The sequence below is a fragment of the Ovis canadensis genome, chromosome 3 (assembly GCF_042477335.2).
Source record: "Ovis canadensis isolate MfBH-ARS-UI-01 breed Bighorn chromosome 3, ARS-UI_OviCan_v2, whole genome shotgun sequence".
Taxonomy (NCBI): Eukaryota; Metazoa; Chordata; class Mammalia; order Artiodactyla; family Bovidae; genus Ovis; species Ovis canadensis.
This window is the reverse complement of record NC_091247.1, coordinates 169,491,438-169,517,843: the sequence shown is the minus strand read 5'-3', so window position 1 is coordinate 169,517,843 and position 26,406 is coordinate 169,491,438. Positions and strand designations below refer to the sequence as shown.

The following is a 26,406-nucleotide window of genomic DNA, read 5'->3' as shown; positions in this document are numbered from 1 at the left end:
ACACATAGTTCATGTGTCAAAGATGACCCACTGTCAGAGACTGCAAGTGATTAGTATATACTCTTTGCTTCCCTGTAGCCACCTACCATGGTCGTGCCCTCCCACACTGACATTGGGTTTAGCCATGTGGCTTGCTTCATACAGCGACACTTTATGTTTGCATTGTTAGTTGCTCAGTCATGTCCGACTCTGCGAGCCCATGGTTTGTAGCCCACCTCAGTGTCTGTGGAATTCTGCAGGCAAGGATACTGGGGTGGGTAAGCCATTCCCCTCTCCAGGGGATCTTCCTGACCCAGAGATTGAACCCAGGTCTCCCTCATTACAGGCAGATTCTTTACCATCTGAGCCACCAGGAAACTTGCAGAAACAAGAAGTCCTTGAAACCTACCACTATGTGAACAAGCCTGAACTAAACTAGGCGAAATTTGCCCCCATCACCCTTGCAGACAAACTTACACACACAGACACACACATACACATATGCTCCCTGCCACCATTAAACAGAGCTGCCCAGCTGACAGTGGTCGAAGATACATGAATGAGCCCATCAAAGACCAACAGAGAACCATCCAGATGACCCCAGCCCAAATGCCCAACCCACAGAATCATGAATAAAACAAATGTGGCTGCTTTCAGCCACTAAGTACTAAAGTGGTTTATTATTGAACAAAAATTCATCAACAAAAAGTAAGCATATATGGTAAACACATGCAGTGTCCTGGTTCAGGATCTACCATTAAGAAGTGAGGGACAGAGAGTGATTGCCCATATGAACTGTAGTTGGGATGATCAGGTCAGGAAGGAGGACCTGGTCTGTTCTCACCTATGGTCACTGACCATAGTTACCAAGAAATAGATTGTCTACAGGATGCATATTGAGACAGTTTTTTATTTTTCTTCTGTGGCATTCAGTGTCCTCGTCACAGGTAATCTGGCCCCTGAAATAAGACTCAGACAGGGAGGTTGGTAGATTTTGAAGGTCTTATCCCATGGAGCCTAACTTGAGCACATTCTCTTTGTAAAATGAGGTTTTTTAATTTCCCAGAAAGCTCAGGAGCTTTCTCAACTCCCCCATACTCTCAGTTCAGTTCAGTTCAGTTCAGTCGCTCAGTCGTGTCTGACTCTTTGTGACCCCATGAATCGCAGCACGCCAGGCCTCCCTGTCCATCACCAACTCCCAGACTTCACTCAGACTCACGTCCATCGAGTCTGTGATGCCATCCAGCCATCTCATCCTCGGTCGTCCCCTTCTCCTCCTGCTCCCAATCCCTCCCAGCACCAGAGTCTTTTCCAATGAGTCAACTCTTCGCATGAGGTGGGCAAAGTACTGGAGCTTCAGCTTTAGCATCATTCCTTCCAAAGAAATCCCAGGGTTGATCTCCTTCAGAATGGACTAGTTGGATCTCCTTGCAGTCCAAGGGACTCTCAAGAGTCTTCTCCAGCACCACAGTTCAAAAGCATCAATTCTTAGGTGCTCAGCCTTCTTCACAGTCCAACTGTCACATCCATACATGACCACAGGAAAAACCATAGCCTTGACTAGATGGACCCCATACTCTCAACTCCCCCATACTCTCAACTCCCCCATATTCTCAACTCCCCCATACTCTCAGTATGTTATGGCTCAGTAGTTATGGTGCACGGGTTTAGTTGCCTGGGATCTATGTGGGTTCTTCTCATCAAGGGCACTTCTGAGACATTGTTTTCCAGGGACTTTATCACCCAAAATAAAGTTCTCTGATGAAGGTGATGGCCTACGGGAGAGAGACCCAGAGCTTACCTATCTGGCTATGTATTTCTCAGAAGCTGCAGGAAATGGTCAGGCAAGAGGAGGGTGTGCTGATTTACCCACTTCCCAGGCTGAATCAATTTCTTTTTATATTTTTGACTACACTGGGTCTCTGTCACTGCCCACTGAATTTCTCTGGTTGGGATGCACTCAGTGGCCTCTCTTGTTGCAGAGCACGAGCTCTAGGGTGTGCAATAGTTGCAGCTTGTGGGCTCTAGGTGTGTGGGCTCAGTAGTTATGGTGCACGGGTTTAGTTGCCTGGGATCTATGTGGGTTCTTGCCGGACCAGGGATTGAACCCCTGTCCCCTGCATTGGCAGGCGGATTCTCCACCACTGGACCACCAGGGAAATCTGACTCAGTCTTAATTCCATTCCCCAAACCCAGTAAAGACAGACAACTAATGAGCCAGGTCCAAAGTAGACGAATGCAGTATGCTCCCACCTTGGCAGCTGCATTTTCAAGGCTAACATGCTGCATTGATACTTCTAAATCCATTTCACCTCCATTCCCAAGTTTTACAATGTGAAGGTTATTCCAGTGTGAGACCCCCACCAGTTCTGTGGGATGATGGGGAGAGGGACTGAGGACCCAGGACACAAGTTTAACATGTTCATGTAGAGGAAACCAGATGCTCAAGGCACAGAATCAATATTCTAGAGATAATCTGTTTAAATGGCTCTTTCCAGTGGGATTTTCTACCAAATGTTACACATCACGCAGGTTATGAAACCTGAAAGGATTTCAGTCCTCAAACAATGGAATCTCTGTCTGGGGAATAATTTAGGCAAATAACTCCCTCTAGCGGGGTTTTGTGTGGTTTGGTTTGGTTTGGTTTGGTTTTAGAAAATGTCAAACACTGAAGGGAAACACCCAGGGAACTCTGCTTAGAAACAATCCTCAGGAGAAGTCTTAAGGACTCTCAATAAAAATTAAAAGATCAATATTAAATCCTTTTTTAAAAAGTGATAATTGACCATACGTCTACTCTTGTCTCAAACCTCAAAAGGGAAAATAATAACTTGAATTTTTCTTTTCCTCTCTTCCTAATAACAGGTACCAAGACTGTCTCTGAAGGTGAGCGTGGAGCTCAGAGCTGCTCTAACTTTTCATTCTGTTTCTGTGTAAGACAGATCATCTTTGTTTTCATCCTGGACAACACACCTCATTCTAGGGGTGAGGGAGCAGAGGAAGGGAGAGAGAAAAGGATAAGTAAAAGATAGGCAAGGAGGGGAACTTCCCTGGTAGCTCAGTGGCTAAGACTCTGCACTCCCAATTCAGGGAGCACTCCTAATGCAAGAGGCCTGGGTTTGATCCCTGGTCATGTTCATCCCACATGCCACCCAGTGGAGCCAAAATAAGTAAATAAGTAAATATTGTTTTTATGGAGTAGGAGGGAAATGGGAAAGAATGAGAGGGAGTAGGAATAATAGGGTGACAATATACAGCCTTGACGTACTCCTTTTCCTATTTGGAACCAGTCTGTTGCTCCAATTCCAGTTCTAACTGTTGCTTCCTGACCAGCATACAGATTTCTCAAGAGGCAGGTTAGGTGGTCTGGTATTCCCATCTCTTTCAGAATTTTCCACAGTTGATTGTGATCCACACAGTCAAAGGCTTTGGCCTAGTCAATAAAGCAGAAATAGATGTTTTTCTGGAACTCTCTTGCTTTTTCCATGATCCAGCGAATGTTGGCAATTTGATCTCTGGTTCCCCTGCCTTTTCTAAAACCAGCTTGATATGCAGAGTACATCATGAGAAACGCTGGGCTGGAAGAAACACAAGCTGGAATCAAGATTGCTGGGAGAAATATCAATAACCTCAGATATGCAGATGACACCACCCTTATGGCAGAAAGTGAAGAGGAGCTAAAAAGCCTCTTGATGAAAGTGAAAGAGGAGAGTGAAAAAGTTGGCTTAAAGCTCAACAGTCAGAAAACGAAGATCATGGCATCCGGTCCCATCACTTCATGGGAAATAGATGGGGAAACAGTGGAAACTGTGTCAGACTTTATTTGGGGGGGCTCCAAAATCACTGCAGATGGTGACTGCAGCCATGAAATTAAAAGACGCCTACTCCTTGGAAGAAAAGTTATGACCAACCTAGATAGTATATTCAAAAGCAGAGACATCACTTTGCCAACTAAGGTCTATCTAGTCAAGGCTATGGTTTTTCCTGTGGTCATGTATGGATGTGACAGTTGGACTGTGAAGAAGGCTGAGCGCCTAAGAATTGATGCTTTTGAACTGTGGTGCTGGAGAAGACTCTTGAGAGTCCCTTGGGCTGCAAGGAGATCCAACCAGTCCATTCTGAAGGAGATCAACCCTGGGATTTCTTTGGAAGGAATGATGCTAAAGCTGAAGCTCCAGTACTTTGGAACCTCATGCGAAGAGTTGACTCATTGCAGAAGACTCTGATGCTGGGAGGGATTGGGAGCAGGAGGAGAAGGGGACGACCGAGGATGAGATGACAGGATGGCATCACGGACTCGATGGACGTGAGTCTGAGTGAACTGTGGAGATGGTGATGGACAGGGAGGCCTGGCGTGCTGCGATTCATGGGGTCGCAAAGAGTTGGACATGACTGAGTGACTGAACTGAACTGAACTGAGGAATAATAGGAGGAAAGGAGGGAGACAGAGAAATTCTAATCTTGAAACTCCTGTTTACACATACATGTCAAGGTAGTCAAAGCATGAGTTCTCCAAAATTATTTCCCCTTGGAAATTTCCTTCTAAGTGTAATTTTTTTATAACTTTTTGTCAGCACTAAGTAGCATGTAGGATCTTAGTTCCTTGACCAGGGATTGAACACACACCTCCTGCAATGGAAGCTCAGAGTCCTAACCACTGGACTGCTAGGAAAGTGCCTAAGTGTAAATTTTTTAAGTGCTTCATTTGAGGCATAAAATACATTTGTAAAGATGCAAAAAAAATGTTTTTGAAACTTTTATTTAAAAGGTGGATATCTGGACATGATCTGGCCAAACAGATTGGATGCTTGGAACAAGTCCATTGAGCACAGATATCTATAGATTTTAGTGTTTCTAAACCCCTCCATGGTTTTCTGCTTGTACTCAGTTGAAATTAGCTTGGTTTGACTAAAATGATATCAAAATCTTCAAATTGTAGGACATAAATAATCAGCTATGGGGATTCACTATTATCTTCTATATTTTGTCTGTTTATAAAAATAAAATTTTTTCAATATATAAACATGAAATGGGTAGTATTTATGTAGCTATTGTGTTGGAGCTCCAGTGTGAAGTTTTATGTCTCAGTATTTTAAAATTTTGTATTTAGACAGAAATCTCCTGGCAGAATAATATGTGAGAACCTATCCTTTGACTACCTTAAAATCTACTTGGAAGCATCAGCTTCAAGATTACTGAATTTCTCTCTTCCTTTCTCTTTGGTTCAATTCAGTCGTTCAGTCACGTTCAACTCTTTGTGACCTGTGGACTGCAGCACACCCAGCTTCCCTGTCCTTCACCAACTCCCAGAGCTTGCTCAAATTCATGTCCATTGAGTCAATGATGCCATCCAATCATCTCATCCTCTGTGGTCCTCTTCCCCTCCTGCCTTCAATCTTTCCCAGCATCAGGGTCTTTTCCAATAAGTTCTTAGCATCAGGTGGCCAAAGTATTGGAGCTTCAGCTTCAGCATCAGTCCTTCCAATGAATATTCAGGACTGATTTCCTTTAGGATTGACTGATTTGATCTCCTTGAAGTCCAAGGGACTCTCAAGAGTCTTCTCCAATACTGCAGTTCAAAAGCATCAATTCTTTGGTGCTTCAGCCCTTTCTCTTTCCTCCTCCCTTTTCTCATCCTTCTCCTTCCTTCCCTCTCCCCCCACTTTCTTTCTCCCTCCCTCTCTCATTGTGGCTGTATCCCACCTTTTCTTGCTATGGTCCAGCATCCTTGATTCTTCGTCCACTGTGACATAGCCCCTTATGCCTGCCCCATAAAATCTAAATCTTCTTCCAGCCTGACTGCATACAGTTAGCAAACTCAAATATGGTATAAGCACCCAGGAAAGAGATTCTAATTATGACAGTTTGGCCCTTGTGCTATCAAGCTCCGATCATCAGTGGTCAAGGAGCTAGCCATTCTAGGATAAACTCAAGCAAGATTCTCTTAGGGGAATGTGGGCTTGGAAGAAATGATCCCACATATTGAATACAAAATAATCTCTCTGTGTCAGCTTCTGACTGACCACATTTATCTCTTCTTTCACATGTTTACACCATCTTGGCTTCTTGTTTATCTTCTCGTCCTTTGCCTCTTTGAAAAATCCATTTCCAGTACCTCTCCTGTCTTGGTTTACACACTTTTGTCCTTCTGCCACTTCCATTGGCTTGTTTTGTCTTTCCTACTGGGGGTCTACAGGTTGGAAAACTCTTGGTCAGCTGCACATTATCGGTCTCAAACCCGTATTTACAACTTTCATCTTTTAAGTGACTCTGCCTACAGCTAAAGAGTAAGCACTCATTCACCACAGAGAACAAAAGACAAATTTCATGATCTCATAGATTTACCTTAGACCAACCCTGAAAATAGAAACCATTCTTCTCACCAAACTCAAGAGGAAACTCCAGTACCATTTAATCTCTTGACCAGAGTCAAGTGTAACAACACCACGGACCTCTCTTTCAACGATTCTGTGATCCTTGAAGATCGGTCCACTACTGACTTTTCCGTGTAAATGATCTGTGGATTCCAAGTATATGAATAGAAGCCACCTAGGCTTCTGAGATACAGAATCAAAAAGAAAAAGGGTGAAGGAGGCTTCCCTCGTGGTCCAGTGGTTGAGACTTTGCCTTCCAACTTAGGGGATGTCAATTTCATCCCTGGTGGAGAACTATGATCCTACATGCCTCATGGCCAAAAAGCCAAAACATGAGACAGAAGAAATGCATATCAAGTTCAATAAAGACTTTTAAAATTGTCCACATAAAAAAAGTTTAAAGAAAGAAAGTGGGGAAGGAATATCAGGGAAGGTAGTTCAAGTCCATGGAGGAGAAGGTAGAAGCCTATATAACATCCTGCCTTTCATCAGAAAGGAAGAATCAGAGAACAATGGTCCAACACAGGAAAGAAAGAATTTGCTCTGAAATAAATGCTAAACTCCCCACCCCCGTGGTGAAACAGTGATGCCACTGACAGTAGGAAGCCAACCTATTGGCTTCTGCACTCCTCATGCTCCTGGAGGCACATGGCATACTGTAGAATTAGGCAAACCAGCTCTCAGATGCCAATAATTCAGAGTTCCTGTTATGTGATGTTGGGAAAACTACACAACTTTTATGTTCTTCATTCCCTCGTCTGCAAAATGGGCAAAATAAAAACAGTAATAATAATGATAACTTGTCTCCCATTTACTATATTCCAAGCACTCTTCTAAGCACCCCACGTCTATCAACACATTTTCTTATGACAGATTTTTGTTCCAATTACTATTCTTACCCACATTTAACAGATGAAGCAACTGAGGCACAGAGAGGCTAGAGAATCTTCTGAAGGTCACACACCTACTAACTAGGTGGGCCAAGAGTCTAAAAATAACAAATGCCTCAACTATGGTGAACATAAAATGATAAAGAATGGAAATTAATAAAACTGCCCAGCTCAGGTAAAATGCTTGATAAACTAATGTTGTATTTTTATTATTATGACCACCATTATTGCTTCAGTTCCCATAAGACTTTTATCCTGTAACTGATGCCCATGTAACAGCCTCCTTGTGGGTCTCTTTGGAGCATCTTCCTAGTTATCTGTCAAAAGTTAATTCCCAACATTATTTATTAAGGCTAATTAAAGTTTTCTTGACCTGGGCCCCCAGGGGAAAATTTATTCCCCAATGTCTCTGCTGAGTAAACTCAATAAAATGGGTATCACTCAAACTGATAAAAAAAATTATAAAGAAGTCCAGATCAAATGAAGGGAAAAAAAGAGACTGTGAGAAGTAAAATGTTCCTCTATTCTTCAAATAGTTTAAATAAGGTAGCAACTTCAGAAATTGTAGAACCAATCCTAAATGGGATCAACTTATAGAAAAGGCAGTAACAAGGGACTGATTAAAGGCAAAGGAAGCTAGCAACTATTTATTTTCAAACTCCTGCCCAAGGAACCTGTATGCTTTATGAGAAATCAGGGCATGGAGTAATAATAGAAAAGTGGAATATGTGTTACATTTTATCTTATTTTCTTATCCACATCTGACTTCTCAATTTTGACTCTTCCTAACAGCATCCAGAGGTAAAATCCCTCAACATCTTTTCTGAGTGTTAAAAAGTGAGTATGTCCTCAGTTCATCAATATTATCATTTTATGGTAACATATTTTGAAATCCAACTGAATGTGATTTCTACTACTGTTTTTTACTGTTAAAAATCTCACTCAGGTTCATATTTTTCTTTTTAGATTATGAATATGGGGATAAAGGAAAAGAGAAAGACTTTCATTTTGTGATCAGTGGCACTCCAGAAATAACTATCATTGACCATTTAAAATTCTTCCAGACATTTGGAAATATAGGTATAAATCCCCAGTTTCTTACACAGGTAAAAATCACAATATATACTTGTGATTGTGTTTACTTCCCTAGCAACATATTGTAAAACATATGAAAGTCAGTACAAATAATTTTCCCATTTTATTCCAAATACAAAAGGTCACAATTTGTTTACTTATTCACCTTTTGAATAAGTGGAATTTTTATCTTTTACAATTTTTGTACATTAAAATAATGAAATGAACTTCTCCGAACAATTATATATTCAGACTTGTGATTATATTTCTGTGAAATACAAATGTAAATTTCTCAGTGATAATGTAGAAAAATTATCCAAAAAGCAAAAAGTGAACAGAAGCCTGAGCCTCCCATTGAGAGAGTGACATTGCCTTGACATTAGAGTCCAGTGATCACAGTGGGCCAAGGGCAACAGGGACTTCCACTATGAACTTGTTCTAGATAAGCACCCTTTAAGATCCTTAGTTCCTGTGATACCGGAAGATCAGAACAAAGATAAATGCCTAAAATGATTCTTAACCCTAGCAGGTATTTTTCTGGGAAGAATCCGTATTAGTCTGTAAGGGACCAGGCTGACTCTTTCCTACTTTTCTGAAGCAGTAATATCTAAGTTCTGAAAACTAAAAGAACATAATACAAACTAGTACAGCCACTATGGAGAACACTGTGGAGATTCCTTTAAAAACTGCAAATAGAACTGCCTTATGACCCAGCAATCCCACTGCTGGGCATACACACCGAGGAAACCAGAATTGAAAGAGACACGTGTACCCCAGTGTTCATCGCAGCACTGTTTATAATAGCCAGGACATGGAAACAACCTAGATGTCCGTCAGCAGATGAATGGATAAGAAAGCTGTGGTACATATACACAATGGAGTATTACTCAGCCATTAAAAAGAATACATTTGAATCAATTCTAATGAGGTGGATAAAACTGGAGCCTATTATACAGAGTAAAGTAAACCAGAAAGAAAAACACCAATACAGTAAACTAACACATATATATGGAATTTAGAAAGATGGTAACGATAACCCTGTATGCGAGACAGCAAAAGAGACACAGATGTTTCGAACGGACTTTTGAACTCTGTGGGAGAAGGAGAGGGTGGGATGATTTGGGAGAATGGCATTGAAAGATGTATACTATCATGTAAGAAACGAATTGCCAGTCTATGTTCAATACAGGATACAGGATGCTTGGGGCTGGTGCACGGGGATGATCCAGAGAGATGATATGGGGTGGGAGGAGGGAGGGGGTTTCAGGATTTGGAACTCATGTACACTCATGGCTGATTCATGTCAATGTATGGCAAAACCAATGCAGTATTGTAAAGTAGAATAAAGTAAAAATTAAAATTAAAAAAAAAGAACATAAGAAAGGCTCCTGGTGCAGTAAACATTATTCCCTGAATATTTAAACAGTTAAAGAAAGCTTTCCTAGAATTATTGGCTAACTGTAATCTCTTCTATCAGTTAAAACCAGGAGAAAAAGTCTCATACAAAAAAGAATTCAATATTTCAGAGCTTTCTCCAAACCTGCCACCAGGCACAAAAGCCAGAATATAAAAAGACATTCACTCCTGCAAAGCAAATAGATATGGGGGTGTCTGATATATTGAAGAAGACAGCACTGAAGAAAATGATCAAAGCATTAACACAAGGAAAGATGAAACATTCCTACAAGATCTTGAGAAGGGTTTCATAGATAGGGAGGAGGGAAAACAAAGAGTGGATAAAGGGGTAAATCTTTATATGTAGAAAATGCATTATGAAGTGCCAGGTGACTATTTCATTGCCTCAAGAAAAAGGCTTCAAAAACAAAGCTGCCTACATGGGAACCTGGGTAAATATATTTTGTAAAGGGCCAGTTGAGACCAACAGACATTCTGTTAACTTAGATAGAGGAATTTTCCATAAATAAATTTCAAGAGGAACCCACATCCTCCCCTCAATATTCCTGAGCTTTGCTGCCCTTTTCCTTCCTCATTTCTCTTCTTCTCAGTTTCACAGGCAGAATCATTAGCAATGAAAAACCGAACTTTGACAGAATTCATTCTGCTGGGACTAACAGACATCCCAGAGCTTCAATCTGTAATCTTCATACTTCTCCTCCTTACCTACATAATCAGCATTATTGGAAACCTGACGATCATCACCCTCACACTACTGGACTCCCACCTCCACACGCCCATGTATTTCTTCCTCTGGAACTTCTCCTTCTTAGAGATTTTCTTTATTTCCACTTTCACTCCTAGGCTACTGTTCAGCATATCAACTGGGAACAAGAGCATCAGCTTTGCTGGCTGCCTCACTCAGTATTTCTTTGTGATATTCTTTGGGGCCACAGAGTTTTACCTTCTGGCTGCCATGTCCTATGACCGCTATGTGGCCATATGCAAACCCCTGCATTACACGACCCTCATGAACAGCAGAGTCTGCATCCAGCTAGTCCTCTGCTCTTGGCTGGCTGGATTTCTCATCATCCTATCCCCAATCATCATGACCAGTCAACTGGACTTCTGTGCCTCCAACAAGCTGAATCATTATTACTGTGACTATGGACCTCTCATAGAACTATCTTGCTCAGACACAAGACTCCTGGAGCTGGTTGACTTCATCTTAGCAGTTGTGACGTTGGTGCTCACCCTGATGCTGGTGATTCTCTCCTACACAAACATCATCCGGACCATTCTAAGGATCCCTTCTGCTCAGAAAAGGAAGAAAGCCTTTTCCACATGCTCATCCCACATGATTGTCATCACCCTCTCTTATGGCAGCTGCATCTTCATGTACATAAAACCCTCAGCAAAAGAAGGAGTTGCCTTCAATAAGGGAGTCGCTGTGCTCAATACATTAATTGCCCCTTTATTGAACCCATTCATTTACACTCTAAGGAATAAACAAGTAAAAGAAGCTTTCAATAATGTGGCCAGAAAAATAACACATCTTTATTCATTTTAGTGGCCTCAAAATCAGTGGAAATTTTGAATGATTCATAAAGTTATGCCAGCTGATAATTTGACCTTGTGATAACTCCTTTTGTTAAAACTGTTTCTCAGATAAACTGACTGAAACACATAGTAAAATTTAGTTCTACATCTGTCAGTAAGAGAAAGGTATTCAAAGAAGGCCAGTTCAGATATTTTATTTCCTATAGATATCTTTTAATAAAGAAGGAAAATAATATCTTTAGAGTACATATAAAACAGAAGTGTCTGATTAAAAATTCCTTTACTTGTCATAAATCTAGTGATCAGGTGAATGACTATATCTACCTTCCATGAAGGGCAATCACTATCAAAAAGTTGTAAATATATTTTGTCAGAAATTCCTAGATACTTTCCAGAAGAGATTATTCATGATGCCACACACATACAAAAAATCTGTTTCATAAAACATTCTCAGGTTTTGCAACTTTCTTCTCCCTCAAACAACTCCAAAAAAAAAAAAAGCCTGCCTCTTTCTGGCACCTCCTACAGAAAGTGATTCCTACTGTAAAGTACTGTATGGAATCTCATGTCTGTTCATTAGGACATTTCTGATCACTGAGATCAGAATGAAAACCATTACCAAGGAATCATTTGGACTCCATTTAAAGGTAAATTTAGGTGAAGAGATATCTTAGGTTATGTTGGCAATGATATGAATCTGTTGTAGCTGGAGTCTGGCAAAGTCCACCTGACTTTTAAAGGATGCATTTCAAGATGAACCTGAAGAGGTTGGGCATGTTACAGATGCTTCTTAGGAAGGCCTTGGGATGCTAAAGGCTATTAACTCTCTACAACTTCCTGCATTTGGAGTCCCTTGGCTGCCTCTCTGACCTTGCCAATCATGTGGTCATTGCTTCTGAGAGTTAACTGTCCTCTACCTCTTCAAGCCCCGTCATTCCCATGAATATTAACAAGCCTAGCTCCTTGACTATCTGTCCTACCATCATCCCTGGTAAAGGAGAGATGTCAATGAACTTTTTAGTGATGCTGTTGGCCCTCTCAGCAGTACATTTCCCATGACCTTGTGAATGATATGTGCTGTGGGCCTTTCAATGGAACGAACCAACCAATAAGCCTTAAGTTCATATGCCATGTATTTATTCCATTACTCCCACCTCCCTCGGGATTTTCACTCCTTCCTTCACCATCTTCCAGACAACTCAAGCATTTCCACATCACTGAGTGTTGGACATCACTTTTTCAGGCACTGAGAGCTATCCCAGTGTTGAAGTGGGGTCCCTGGGAGGATGTTAAATTCCACATCCTGAAAATGTGTTCCCAAGTCAATAAATTCTTGCTCAGTCAAACCAGTCTTGCATTCTGGGACCCTGATCAAATCCTAGTCCCAGGAACACTTCTCTGACTTCTTCCAGTACAAGCAAGCCAATCCTTTTCATTCCTTAGTGTTTAGGTTCTTTCCTCTTTTACCAAGTCCAGCATTTCCTCAGCTGGATTATTCTGGGTTTAATCCTAGTTATCAGTCTGACATCTAGGAGAGGAGTCAGGGACGGCTCTTAAGGGGAACATCGGATGTCTTGTAAATAGGGGGCCTCCTAAACATCTTCCAGCTAGCCCTTGGTAGGAAATAGTGGCCACCTTTGCAAATCCAAAGTGCTCATAGCAAGCTGAAATGTTAAAATCCTCAGAAGCATCTATCCAGATATGCCTTTTCCACATTTTCATTATCTGTGTTTCCTCCATCAGGGTCCTGAGCTTCATAAAGGACCTGCCAGAACTAAGCATTCAAATGTCTCTGAAGCTCTCTGCTGCTAACAAGTAGATCAACAAGCCACTCAACTATGTCTGTTCTCTCACTACAGCAGATAAAGTCTCTAACTAACCAACACATAGGTGAGCCCTCTAGCTGTCACACTTTGCAATTAACTGCTCGTTAATAGCCCTTAGATTCTTATTACCCTCTTAAGGGCATCAATACCTCTTAGCAACAGTCAACTCTACTGTCTTTGTAGGCATTTTTTCCCACTGTATTTTTCTAATGCCTGCAGCATCACATCTGCCACTGTCTTCCCCTCCCCTAGAAGATTTTTCCAGATTAACACCAGTGAAAATTTAACAATGAGCCACCACACTAAATGCAAGGTAATAGCAGCCCACAATCGAAAGATTTTGAAGACTGTGGTGTACTGAAATTATTGATAATGCCAATTAAAACTAAACTCGAGCGATTTCTAACTCAGTAGATCTGATCTATCAATTATCAGCCTTATATATGAAAACAATGCCCATTTCTGTGTACAAATACTGTTTACCTCAACTTCTATTAGTTTTCTGTACTTAATAATAAACATGCATTCAGAAATTACAAGACGCACAAAAAAGCAAGAAGAAACAACCCATTAATGACACCATAAAACTTTGAGCCAGACCCAGAAGTGACACACATCTTGGAATTATCATACACAGACTATAAAATAATTATGATGCCAATGTTAAAATATTTTAATTTTTTTAACAAACATGCAGGACCAGTTGGTAAACTTTAACAGAAATAGAGAAAGTTTTTTGAGAGTATAATAGAATGCTAGAACTAGAAAACACAATAACAGATATAAAGAATTTCTGTGATGAACTCTTTATATGGACAGAGTTTAGGAAAAAATCAGTAAAACTGAAGAATGGTGAACAGGAGTTATACAAATTGAGGGCAAAGAGGAAACTGTGTGAGGAAAAAAAGCAGATTATTTTAAAGCAATGAGACAATATCAAACATTTAAAAATATGTGCAATAGGAGTCCAGAATAACAGAACAGAATGAGGGAAATAAATATTTGAGGTCATGTGCTCAGTCATTCAGGCATGTCTGACTCTTTGAGCTCCCTATGGACTGTAGCCCACCAGGCTCCTCTGTCCATGAGATTTTTTCAGGCATGAATACTGAAATGAAGTGAAGTGAAAGTTGCTCAGTCGTATCCAACTCTTTGCAACCCCATGGACTATGCAATCCGTGGAATTCTCCAGGCCAGAATACTAGAGTGGATAGCTGTTCCCTTCTCCAGGGGATCTTCCCAACCCAGGAATTGAACCCAGGTCATCCACATTGCAGGTGGATTCTTTACCAGCTGAGCCATCAGGGAATACTGAAGTGGGTTGCCATTTCCTCCTCCAAGTGATCTGCCTGACCCAGGGATCATATCCGAGTCTCCTGGGTCTCCTGGACGGATTCTTTACCACTGAACCACCTAGGAATAATGTCAGATAACTTTCCAGTTGTAAAGAAACAAACAACAAACCCAAGAAAACTGGAGAACTCACAGCAAAATGTCAGGATACGTCAATCAGTTTCTCTCCCCCTCCCTCTCCTTCTCTCTCTCTCTCTCTCTCTCTCTCTCTCTCTCTCTCTCTCTCTCTCACACACACACACACACACACACACACTTAGATACATCAAAGTCAAATTGCTAAAACAAAAATGAGAATATGTTGACAACTACTAAAAGATGAGAATCTGAGACTTTTCAAATGAAATTATGCCAGACAGAAGACAGTGGGATGCTGGGTTTAAAATACAGGGATGAGAAACTATTAACTCACAATTGTATGCCTAGTAAAAATGTCTTTCTAAAATTAAGACCAAAATGTGAGAGTGCTTGACTAAGATGGTATAGTAGGAAGACTGTGAGCTCACCTTCTCTCATGGGCACACCAAAATTGCAACTATTTTCAGTGTAGTTATTGATGAAAAAGACCAGAATCTAGTAGAAAATATCTTCTGCAAGTAAAGATATAAGGGTTGTGAGAAATAGAGATTCAACTCTTAAAGGGCACACACAAAATTTCACATGCTCAGGCAATCAAAGAAGAATCAATGGTTTGAAAGGAGCTTGAGTTAGATTCACCTACTCACCTTAGAAAGTATCCCACAGAGTCAGGAGGCAGCTGGAGCTCACCTTGGAGATAGAGACACTGTAAGCAGCCATATTTGGGAGCCTATTCTATGACATGAATACTGATGCTGCCCAGCACCATTTGGGAATCCTCTCTCCAGCTTATCAGCACCAGGACCTTGCCCAATCAGCAGCAGGCAGGCTGTATAAGATTCCCTGAAGCCACAACTGCCCTGGGACATGGCCTTGTACTTGACAGAATCCTGGCACCACTCACCAGAATGCAGGCACTCCCATCAGAACCCCCAGGGCCTTGCATCCAGAGACTGCAGTGTCCAACTAGTAAAAAGGCAATATCCCTTGGACCACTTGTTCCCTGGCCCAACCCACCAGCCAGCCAACTCTAGCCCCACAACCAGCCTCACCCATCTGTGGTCAGATACCAGCTCCAAGACCCAGAGTCCCAAACCCATTGTCCAGCAGACTGACACACCAACTCCAGGACCACCCAGACCCAGCTCCACCTACTAGTGAGACAACACCAGCCCAAGACCCCCAGGCCTTTGCTGTACCCATCAGGGGATAGACACCAGCTCCAGGACCAGCACAAGCCTGCAACCTGCTGTGGCAAGACACAGTCCACCCACCAGCAGGCTGGTGCCTATCCCCAGACACCTTGGGCCCTAGCCCCAACCACCAACATGATAAGAGCAGCTCTGAGACACCTTGGACCCTCAGCCAGAAGCCCCAGTATCCAATCACACCCACCAGCGGGGTCAACACAAGCTTTGGGACATCCCAGGCCCCACAGCCAATTTTTTCAGGAAAGAGACCAGCCTATCAATGGGCAAATACCAGCTCTAGGACCCCCAGGGCCCTATAATCAGAGATCCCAGGACCCAGATCCACCCATCAGTGACATAGCACTACTCCAGGACCCTCTGGACCTCAGTACCCCCATCAGTGGTCTGACACTAGCCTCAAGTAACATGATAGATTACATGATGCAATAGATATATATGAAATATTGCATCCAAAAGCAGCAGAATACACACTTTTTTTCAAATGCACATGAAACAGTCTCCAGGATAAATCACATGCTGGGCCAAAAAACAAGTGAGGGCAACTGATCAGGAGTTAATTGCTATTGAAAAGATAGATTGTTACTCACAGTCCCCAAGATGGTGGAGCATGCCAGACCATGCAGAGCTGCATGAAGTAGTACTAGGGTCAATCAGCAGGCAGAGGGAACTAGGGGATAACATGAGCAGGAGCCTTTATTGTGCTTTTCATGGAAAGGAATGGGTAAGGCCATGTAGGCAGAGTAAGCAAAGTAGACAAGTTTAGCATTAGCTAGTTTGAATAATTTCTATTGGCTCTGAGTTTAGGGGCTGTCTCTAGCTGTCTGGTACCAAACTGGATATCAGAGCTCAATAAAGTTGATAGCTGTGGGTATGGACTCTAGATTGCTTGGTTTGCATATGAAAGGTATGCTTACAAGTAAGTAATTTCTTATCCCTAGGAATTAGCTGACCCTGAAAGGAGCGGTCTACCCATATGTCAAAACATCAGAATAAAAAAACATGCTGGGAATTCTCTGATGATCTAATGATTAGAACGCATCACTTTCACTGCTGGAGTGCCCAGATTCAATCCCTGAAGGGGGAACCAAGATTCTTCAAGCAACATGTCTTGGCAAAAAAAAAAAGAATAAAAAGACATGCTTAAACACAGGGACTAAATTATTAGGGTCCTATAAACCAAGTGAAGGAGTCTACAGTTTACCTAAAATGAGAAGTTATTGACCTATGAGAAGATTTAAAGAAAGAAAATGATACCATCTGACTTATACTTGGAAAAAATCACATTGACTGGGTGGAGACAAGAGATGGAACAAGAATGACTCTGGTGAGGGAGAAGGACAATCAGCTAGACTGCAAATTTAGCAGCAAAGATGATAAGAGGTGGTTGCTTGGGATTAAATTTTGGATGCAGGATTAACAAGCTTTGCTGAGAATTTGAATATGCAGTGTTATAAAATAAATGTATTAAAATAGACAGTCAGATTTTTTATGTGGGCAACTCAGTGGTAACAGGTCCCTAACTGTTGACAGGGAAGCTTGGAAGAGGAACAAGAGTTCTACTTGGGACATGGTAAGTCTGAAATGCCTCTAAGACATCTAAGGAGAGATATTCAGCTATATATACAGTAGAGGCCATGGTCAAAGATTTAGGTGTAGAAATCACAGAATTTAAAAAAGGAAAGTTTTAAGAAGGAAAGGAGATCAAGTATGTCAAATATTGCTGAGAGACTCAATAAGATAAAGACTGAAAATTATCCATTGGATTTGGTGACATGAGGGTTGTTGGTGATATCAATAAGAAAGGATCAGTGGAATAATAGAGACAATTGGAGAGAATGGGAGATAAAAGGAGGAGACAAAAAAGGGGGAGGGTGGTCCAGTGACTTAAGACTCCATGCTGCCAATGCATGGGTCGATCCCTAGTCAAGGAACTAGATACCACATGCCTCAACTAAGAGTTCCCGGGCCATAACTAAAAACTCTTCATTCCACAACTAAGACCCTGGGCAGCCAAATAAATAAATAAAATTTCTTTTAAAATGAAGACAAGCATCAGCTAGAGGGCATCAAGAGTTGAGGGAAAGGCCCAAGCTATTCCAGGTAACACCTATGTTCCATTTCCAAATTTCACCAGTTTTCCCAGACATGTTAAACATTCATAAAGCTTAATTCTTAGGGTAAAGACCCCACCAGAAACATCTGCTATAACATGAGGGGCCTGAACATTGATGCAAACCCTGACTCTTTGCCATGAACTGATGGGTAATGGGTTCACTGAAACACTTTCCATCTAAAAAGAAAACCAGGCATGAAAATCGATCTGATTCAACCACATTTCACTGTTACTAACTTCTAGAGTTTTCCAGAAGCATCTACATTTAACAGGGAGGCAAGATTTCACACAGAGGAATGAATTGCCCATCATGAGATTCTAGACATAATGGAGGGAGACCCTCAAGTCTCATGTCATTTGCGACCAAGGAAATCCTACAGTGTGTGAGGAAACAAAGTTAGCCGGGAGAGGAGCAAGGTATGAGGAAAATGAGAACATAGCTTGGCCAAAAAAAAATGAGGCTAAGGAGAGGAAAGAGGATGCAACAATCATTGGAGACTTAGAAGCACCAGCCCATGACACTATATCAGTTCAGAGTTACTCAAGGAGCCCCCAAGAGTCAGAGTCTCCCAGGTCCCCAGGGGTAGAGGTACAACATCAGCAGTAGAATAAATGTGGAGCCACAGAGGTCAAGTCTCACAGAGGAGAAAGAGAACAACAGAACCCAAGCCTGTGCCCATCAGCGCCACTCTAGCTGAGTGGCCATTTCCACCTCCCCAGGTAAGTGGCCCACACAGTGCTGGGCAGCCTTGGACCTTTCCCTAATAAGATAAGACCCTGCCCAGGGACAGAAAAGGAGGAGAAACAGGAGATAGATCAGGACTTGCTCAGGGCCTTAAGAGCAGTCTCTCTGGGCTAGAAGCCAATACCTCTACCTGGTCAGGGAGGAAAGAGGCCAAGGGAGGTTTCCCATATCTCTACTGCTAAGTTGCTTCAGTCGTGTTCGACTCTGTGCTACCCCATAGACGGCAGCCCACCAGGCTCCCCTGTCCCTGGGATTCTCCAGGCAAGAACACTGGAGGGGGTTGCCATTTCCTTCTCCAATACATGAAAGTGAAAAGTGAAAGTGAAGTCGCTCAGTCGTGTCTGACTCTTTGCGACCCCATGGACTGCAGCCTACCAGGCTCCTCTATTCATGGGATTCTCCAGGCAAGAGTACTGGAGTCGGGTGCCATCGCTTTCTCTGCATATCTCTACTACTCATTGCAAAAATATGTTTTAGAGGTCACCAGCTTGGCCAGACTGGGAGAAGGGACAAGAAGGAAACAGGAAACCCTGGACAATTTCTATCAGATAAAGCTGCAAATAATACAGCTGGCAAGTGTATATATTCAAAATACGCAAACCTTTGAACTTGTACTGTGAGTAGTTGTGCTATGGGATGAGTCATACCAAGTGATAATTGTGCAATCATGTGATATGCATGCTTTTAGTGTGCCTAATAGGATGGGTTGTGTGTGGTTAAGTGGTGGGGTTGAGGCAGTGGCTAGTGAGTGCAGGTCAGTGCAATGACAGATGACAATAGGTGGACATTCATAGCCTCCACACTGCGGTCAGTGTCTGATGAAAACTTAGGACATTCTTCTCAAGTTCTTACTGATGGTCCTCATCTCAGAGCCCACAGATGGACCTGGATGTGTCCTCCTTTGTCCTCCATATGCTCCCCAGCAGAAACAACATGCACACACAAATGCACAAACACTACCCCATGCAGAACTCCCATTAACACTTCAAGCAAAAAGAAAAAACCTGAACGAAAAGGACGAACTGTTTGACTGTGCTTCCCAAGGTTTCCCTGCCAATAAAGACTGCCCTCAGGACTTCTCTGGTGGTCCGGTGGCTAAGACTCTGTGCTCCCAATGCAGGGGCCCAGGTTCTATCCCTGCTCAAGGAACTAGATCCCACATACTGCAGCTAAGACCCATCGCAGCCAAATAAAAATAAATATTTAAAAAAAACTGCCCCCTCCCCCATTTTCCCCATTTCCAAAATCCCCCAGTAGACTCCAGAAGCCCAGCCTCCAAGATGACAAATCTAACCCTCAGAACTGCTGCCTATTCCAGGGCACCCTTCAAGAGCCTCACTTCCTACATTCAGGGCTCTCTGAGCTGATCAGCAGCGCAGCCAGCCAGCCACATATTCATTGCTCATCATCTGCCCATCTAGCCAGTTACCTGTTGGTCCACACTTACCTGTTGATCCAGCCATATATCAACTAACTGACCAATTTATCTGTCTGTCTTCTGTCTTATGAAGATTTATTGAAGGGGTGATGGAGGCAAGGGATTGGGTGGGCATCTGCCTTAAAAAGAGTTATGGGAATGGGGAAATGAGATGCTGTTGCTTCACAGGTATACAGTCTCTTTTATTTCCTTTTATAGTTTTTATTGGAGGATAATTGCTTTACAATATTGTGGTGGTCTCTGCCATACATCAGCATGAATAAGTCATAATTATACATATACTATACACAATTATGCATATATATATAACCCCTCCCTGTTGAGTCTCCATCTCTCTGTTCCATCTCTCTAAGTAGTCACAGAGTGCCAGACTGGGCTCCCTGTATCATATAGCAGCTTCTTGCTAGTTATCTATTTTATACGTGATATTGTATATATGTCAATACTATGGCATAGAGTTTTAGGTTTGCAAAATAAAAAGTTCTGGAGATGTGTTGCACAGCAAGGTAAATGTATTTAATGCTACCAAAGAACTGTACACAAAAAAATTGTTAGGGTGCAAATTTTCATGTTGTGTGATTTTAAACCACAATTTAAGATAAATTTTATCTTAAAAAGAACCGCAGCCCCTCTCTATGACCCAGAAGGACACTTTGTCCTCTCTCTCCCTCTGTGGGAGACTGAAAACGATAACTGTGGCCTCAGGGTCTGTATGTCTCTGATGAGTATCCCAACTCTGACAGCATATATGGAGCTAAGAGAAGCTGAAGCAGGAAAACAACAAAGGCAGAGTGGGTACAGAGATGACAGGAGCTGAGGGAAAACTGGGGAGAGTGGAGGCTGCAGGAGACACTTCTCACAGATGATATCTCAGGGCAAAATGTCACTAGGGGACCGGGAGTAAAGAGATGTGCATGTCCAGCAGTCGTGTCCAACTCTTCGTGACCCCATGGACTATACAGTCCATGGAATTCTCCAGGCCAGAATACTGGAGTGGGTAACCATCCCCTTCTCCAGGAGATCTTCCCAACCAAGGGATCAAACCCAGGTCTCCCACATTGCAAGTGGATTCTTTACCAAGCTGAGCCACCAAGGAAGGCCAAAGAGATGTTCACAGCCTGGCAAAGAAGTGTGAATCTGGAGGAAGAGGCCTTAGTGAGGATGAAGGAGAATCCCAGCTTTACTCAGGGAAGGAGGGGAGGTTGGGATTGCCACCTGTGTCCAGTTAAAAGAAATCCAAAATTATATAGTACATGGCAAGACCCGTAAAAATGTCCACACTCTTATCCCACTCCCAGAAATTTCTCCCAAGGGAGTAAGTTAACAGAACCAACAAGAGATATACATGAATATAATATTTCCATCATTATCTAAACCATCACCGAAAATGGAAGAATTTGAGTTGCAAAAATATGAGAAGTATTTGTTGAATGCTGGTAGAGAAATTCAATGGACTACTACAAGAGCTTTTAAAAGGATCCCTCAGAATGTTATGTGATCTCATGGCAAAATGGCTCTAGCAAGCATTGAAAAGGAAAGGGAAAAGACAAATTAGTATATACACTATGATTAAAAGCATATAAGATGGGTTTGCAGTGGGATAAAGACTTGAGGGCAATACACGAGAAAGAAACTCAACCAAGGTGGGAAAATCATGGATGACTTTACTCCAAATATTTCTTAAATATTTTAGTTGCAAAGATATTATTTTTAAAATCTAAAAACAGCACTAGCTAGCCCATAAATTATTTAAGTGGATTGATCACCTGAAGGATTATTGACCAGAGTCAAGAGGAAAAGGGACTCAGATACTCTTGTCCAAACTGACTAGATGGAGTCATCTCCCAGAAGCATAGGGTAAGGCTGTTGACCTCACTGAGATACAGTATATATGGTGGTTGAAGCCTCAGGTCCCAAGTTACAGTTCTGGTTCCACCATCCACTCTGTTATGGTGTGATCTTGAAGAAGTAATTGAAGCTCTTGGAGCTCTGGTTCCTTATCTGCAGTGACAGAATAACAACTATCACTAGAGTTATTATTAAGTCAACTGAGATACTGCACAGCATGCAGCAATGTCTAAGTGTCAGCTACAGACTAGATGACTTAAAGCTAAAAATACGGTGAGTGAACAAAATGAGGGTGGGGGAAGGTTAAGGGTCTGAGCAATGGGCAGAACTTAGAGAGTCTCCTGCCTAAAGATGAAGATGACTAGCTAATCTTCACATGTGGGGTAAATAGGGGTAATACAAGCTTTGCAAACCTTGGGAACCCTGACTTCTCAAAGAATTGGGGCCAGTTTCCCTCCTTTGTCCAACTAGCTGCATAACTTTAAGCAAATCCCTTAACCTTTTTGTTCATCAGTCCCCGTGTCTTTATTAGTGTGTTATTCATTTAATAAATCTTTAGCCGAACACTTGGCATGTGCAGCGTACCATGCTAGTTGTTCTGGTGATTAAATTAGCCTCTAAGACAGTTGATAACTTAGTGATCAAGAGCACTGGAGCTGGAGTTAGACAGAACTCCAAACTCTAGGATTTGAGCCCAAATTCTCTCAGTTACTAGATGTGTGACTTTGAGAAAGATACTCTGAGCTTTCATGTGCTCATCTGTAAAATGGAGAAAATAAAGATTTCTATGTCATAGTGTGATTGTGACTATGCAAGGGTTTCATGAATATTAAGTCTTTTAGCATAATGCCTGTTGGGGATCCAGCACTGGTTCCCCAGCTAATGTGAAAACATTAGCAATTGTGAAAACAGACAGCCCCCTACAAACTCCCCCAACTTGCCCTGTAGGACCTTACAGTAGAGACTCTTCTCTAAAAAGTGCTGAAACTGAGATACAAGTAATGTCTCTTTCTTCAAATATTTGAAGGCTGTCTGGTACAAAAGGGGCTTTGACATTCTACAAAATATGAGAACTTAGCCAAGACCAATGAATGAAGACTTGTCCTACAGGCAGACGAGGCCAGTGCTAAAGGGGGCTACCTAAATAGATGGTGAGTTCCCCATGACTGCAGATGCTCAGAGACACTACACAGCATCCTTCTAAGATGTGGTAGATAATATCTGAGCACTGTCATGCTGAAATATATGACCTTTGAAAGTGAAAGTCACTCAGCCATGTCTGACTCTTTGCAACTTCATGGACTATACAATCCATGGAATTCTCCAGGCCAGAATACTGGAGTGGGTAGCCTTTCCTTTCTCCAGGGGATTTTTCCAACCCAGGGATCAAACCAGGGTCTCCTGCATTGCAGGTGGATTCTTTACCAACTGAGCTATGAAAGAAGCCCTAATATGACCCTTAAGGTCACTTTTTTTTTTACTTTTTATTTTATATTGGAGTACAGTCAGTTAATAATGTTGTGATAGTTTCAGGTGGACAACAAAGGGACTCAGCCATACACATGCATGTATTAAGGCCATTTTCAATCCTGAAATTCCATTAGTAATTATTTCTGATCAGAAGGAGCAGAGAAGCTGCCATTGGCAGGGAGAGCTTGAGTTGAGCTTGAAGGATTAATGGGATTTTAATAGAATGCACAGAAACATTTCCTGCAGGGGGCATTGTCTATGGAAATGCACTGAGGCCTGGAAAACAGAGTATGGACAGCTGGGATGGAAGATCACAGGGCCCAGCTAAGAGGAGAGCAAAGTACAACATGCAACATGGCCTGTGGTTGCCCCACTCCCCTCACAAAGCAAGTGCCAGAAGCTGACAATCTATGAAAAGGATTCTACAGTATCCCAAGGTGGTGAGTGGTGGTGGCAGTGGTGGTGGTGGTTTAGTTGCTAGGTAGTGTGCGACTCTTGTGACCCTATGGATTGTAGCCCGCCAGGCTCCTCTGTCCATGGGGATTTCTCAGATAAAATTACTAGAGTGGGTTGCCATTTCCTTCTCCAGCAGATCTTCCCGCCCCAGGGATTGAACCTACGTCTCCTGCACTGCAGATTGACTCTACTGTTGAGGCACCAGGGAAGCCTACAGAATCCCAAAGTAGGATACAATGGGGCAATATTACCACACACACAGTCACATCATTGCCTGACATTCTAAATCCACAGCCCACCATGGTGATCATTAGACATAGGCCTGGGACAGTCCCTGACTGAGTCCACTGTTGGGGGGCTGCATAGTTTCTTTCAGGCTGGGGTTTCAGTCCAAGGAATACAAAGAGAACTAGAACATAGCAACTGATCCAACCCTACTCTGAAGAAAGACCCAGGGCACACCTGGGGTCAGGCCCCATACCCAGGACCCACAGCACAGGGAAAAGTGGGAAACACATGGAATCTGGAGTCAGGAGGCCTAGATTCAAGTCCATGCTGGCCATATAGCCTCCGACAAATTATTTGACCCCTCTGAGATCCATGTGCATGCTAACCCACTTCAATCATGTCTGACTCTTTGTGACCCTATGAACCATAGCTTGCCAGACTCCTCTTCACTGGGATTCTCCAGACAAGAATGCTGAGCTGGGTTGCTGTGCCCTCCTCCAGGGAATCTTCCCAAACCAGGCATTGAACCCCTAATCTCTTATGCTTCCTGCAGTGGCTGATGGATCATCCATAAAGTGCAGACCCTAACTCTCTCAGTTGATTCAAGAGGGACTGTATGAAAAGTGCTGTACTAAATTACATAAAGGCCAATTGTTTCTATATTAACATCTCTTTTTTGGTTGTGCCATAGGCTCCAGCCTGAATTTATGGCCAAAGAAAATCAGACTCTGCCTGAATTCCTCCTTCTGGGATTCTCCGATCTCAGGGCCCTGCAAGGGCCCCTGTTCTGGGGGGCATTGCTGGTCTACCTGGTGACCTTGCTGGGTAACTCTCTGATCATCCTCCTCACACGGGTCAGTCCCACCCTACACTCTCCCATGTACTTCTTCCTGCGCCACCTCTCCCTGGTGGAGCTACTCTACACCACCAACATCGTGCCCAGGACCCTGGCTGACCTGGTCTTTCCGCACCCCCGTGCCATCTCCTTCTGGGGCTGCGCAGCCCAGATGTATGTCTTCATTGTCCTGGGCATCTCAGAGTGCTGCCTGCTCACAGCCATGGCCTATGACCGCTACGCTGCCATCTGCCAGCCCCTGCACTACTCCACCCTTATGAGCTGGCGGGCCTGCATAACCATGGTGGGCCTCTCCTGGCTCATGGGCATCGTCACAGCCACCACCCATTCCTCCCTCATCTTCACCCTGCCTTTCCCCAGGCGCCCAGTCATCCCACACTTCCTCTGCGACATTCTGCCAGTACTGAGATTGGCAAGTGCTGGGAAGCACAGGAGCGAGGTCTCTGTGATGATGGCCACCGTGGTCTTCATCATGGTCCCCTTCTCTCTGATTGTCACCTCTTATGCCCGCATCCTGAGTACCATCCTGGCAATGGCCTCCACCCTGAGCCGCCGAAAGGTCTTCTCCACTTGTACTTCCCACCTGCTCGTGGTCTTCCTCTTCTTTGGAACGGCCAGCATCACCTATATCCGGCCCCAGGCAGGCTCCTCTGTCACCATGGACCGCATCCTCAGCCTCTTCTACACGGTCATCACACCCATGCTGAACCCCATCATCTACACCCTTCGGAACAAGGAGGTGACAAGAGCCCTGTGGCATGTGGTGAAGAGGCAGGTCCCCTCACCCTGAAAAGACTCAGGGGTTGTCTGTTCACTCACTCACTGCTGCTCCTCCCAGCCCCCAGATGCCAATTTAAAACCCAGCCGACCAGAAACCTTGGGCGGGGGGCGGGGTGGGGGGGGGTGTGGGTGTGTGCAGTCACACTCAGTCACTCAGTCATGTCCGACTCTTTGCAACCCCATGGACTGTAGCCCGCCAGGCTCATCTGTCCATGGAATTTTCCAGTCAAGAATACTATAGTGGGTTGCCATTTCCTCCTCCAGGAGATCTTCCCAACCCAAGGATCCAATTCACGTCTTTTGTGTCTCCTTAATCAGCAGATGGGTTCTTTACCACTGCACCACCTGAAAAGCCCCATGCAGCATCTCAAAGGGATTAGGCTTCCTGGCAGAAAGGGTTGACATTAAAATAGAGAGAAATCGCGAACTTGCCTTCTCTCCCAGACTCACTCTCAAAGAATGAGTTATGAGGGCAAGGCAGAATGGGAAGGAATACTGCCTTTGGGGAAGAATACTGAACATCTTCTAGGTTGTTCTGGATCCCTGAACAAGGCGATTGTCATGGCTACACCAGTCATCAGAGGTCCATGTCAGTCATGAAGGCACATGTCTATGAACGTGACATCCAACTAAGTGACCCACCTAGAGGCCATAGAGTTTACCTTGCCCTTCATCGCCTTTCTCCCAGAAACACACTGCAATCTTATGCCCTGGATGCCTTTTAGAAGAGAG

General features: G+C 43.1%; 2 protein-coding genes and 1 long non-coding RNA gene across 3 annotated transcripts in view; 2 read left to right on the top strand and 1 right to left on the bottom strand.

The window, feature by feature from the left end:
* The window catches only part of LOC138437552 (uncharacterized), a 93,242-nt gene that overhangs the window by 15,356 nt on the left and 51,480 nt on the right, over positions 1 to 26,406 (bottom strand). The gene's annotated exons all lie outside the window — the stretch shown is intronic.
* On the top strand, positions 10,347 to 11,282 carry LOC138435199 (olfactory receptor 6C4-like). The gene has a single exon (XM_069579559.1). The coding sequence runs from the start codon at positions 10,347 to 10,349 to the stop codon at positions 11,280 to 11,282; it is 936 nt and encodes a 311-aa protein (XP_069435660.1).
* Positions 24,746 to 25,684, top strand: LOC138438248 (olfactory receptor 10P1-like). Its single transcript, XM_069586423.1, has one exon. It carries the CDS (start codon positions 24,746 to 24,748, stop codon positions 25,682 to 25,684), a length of 939 nt encoding a protein of 312 aa, XP_069442524.1.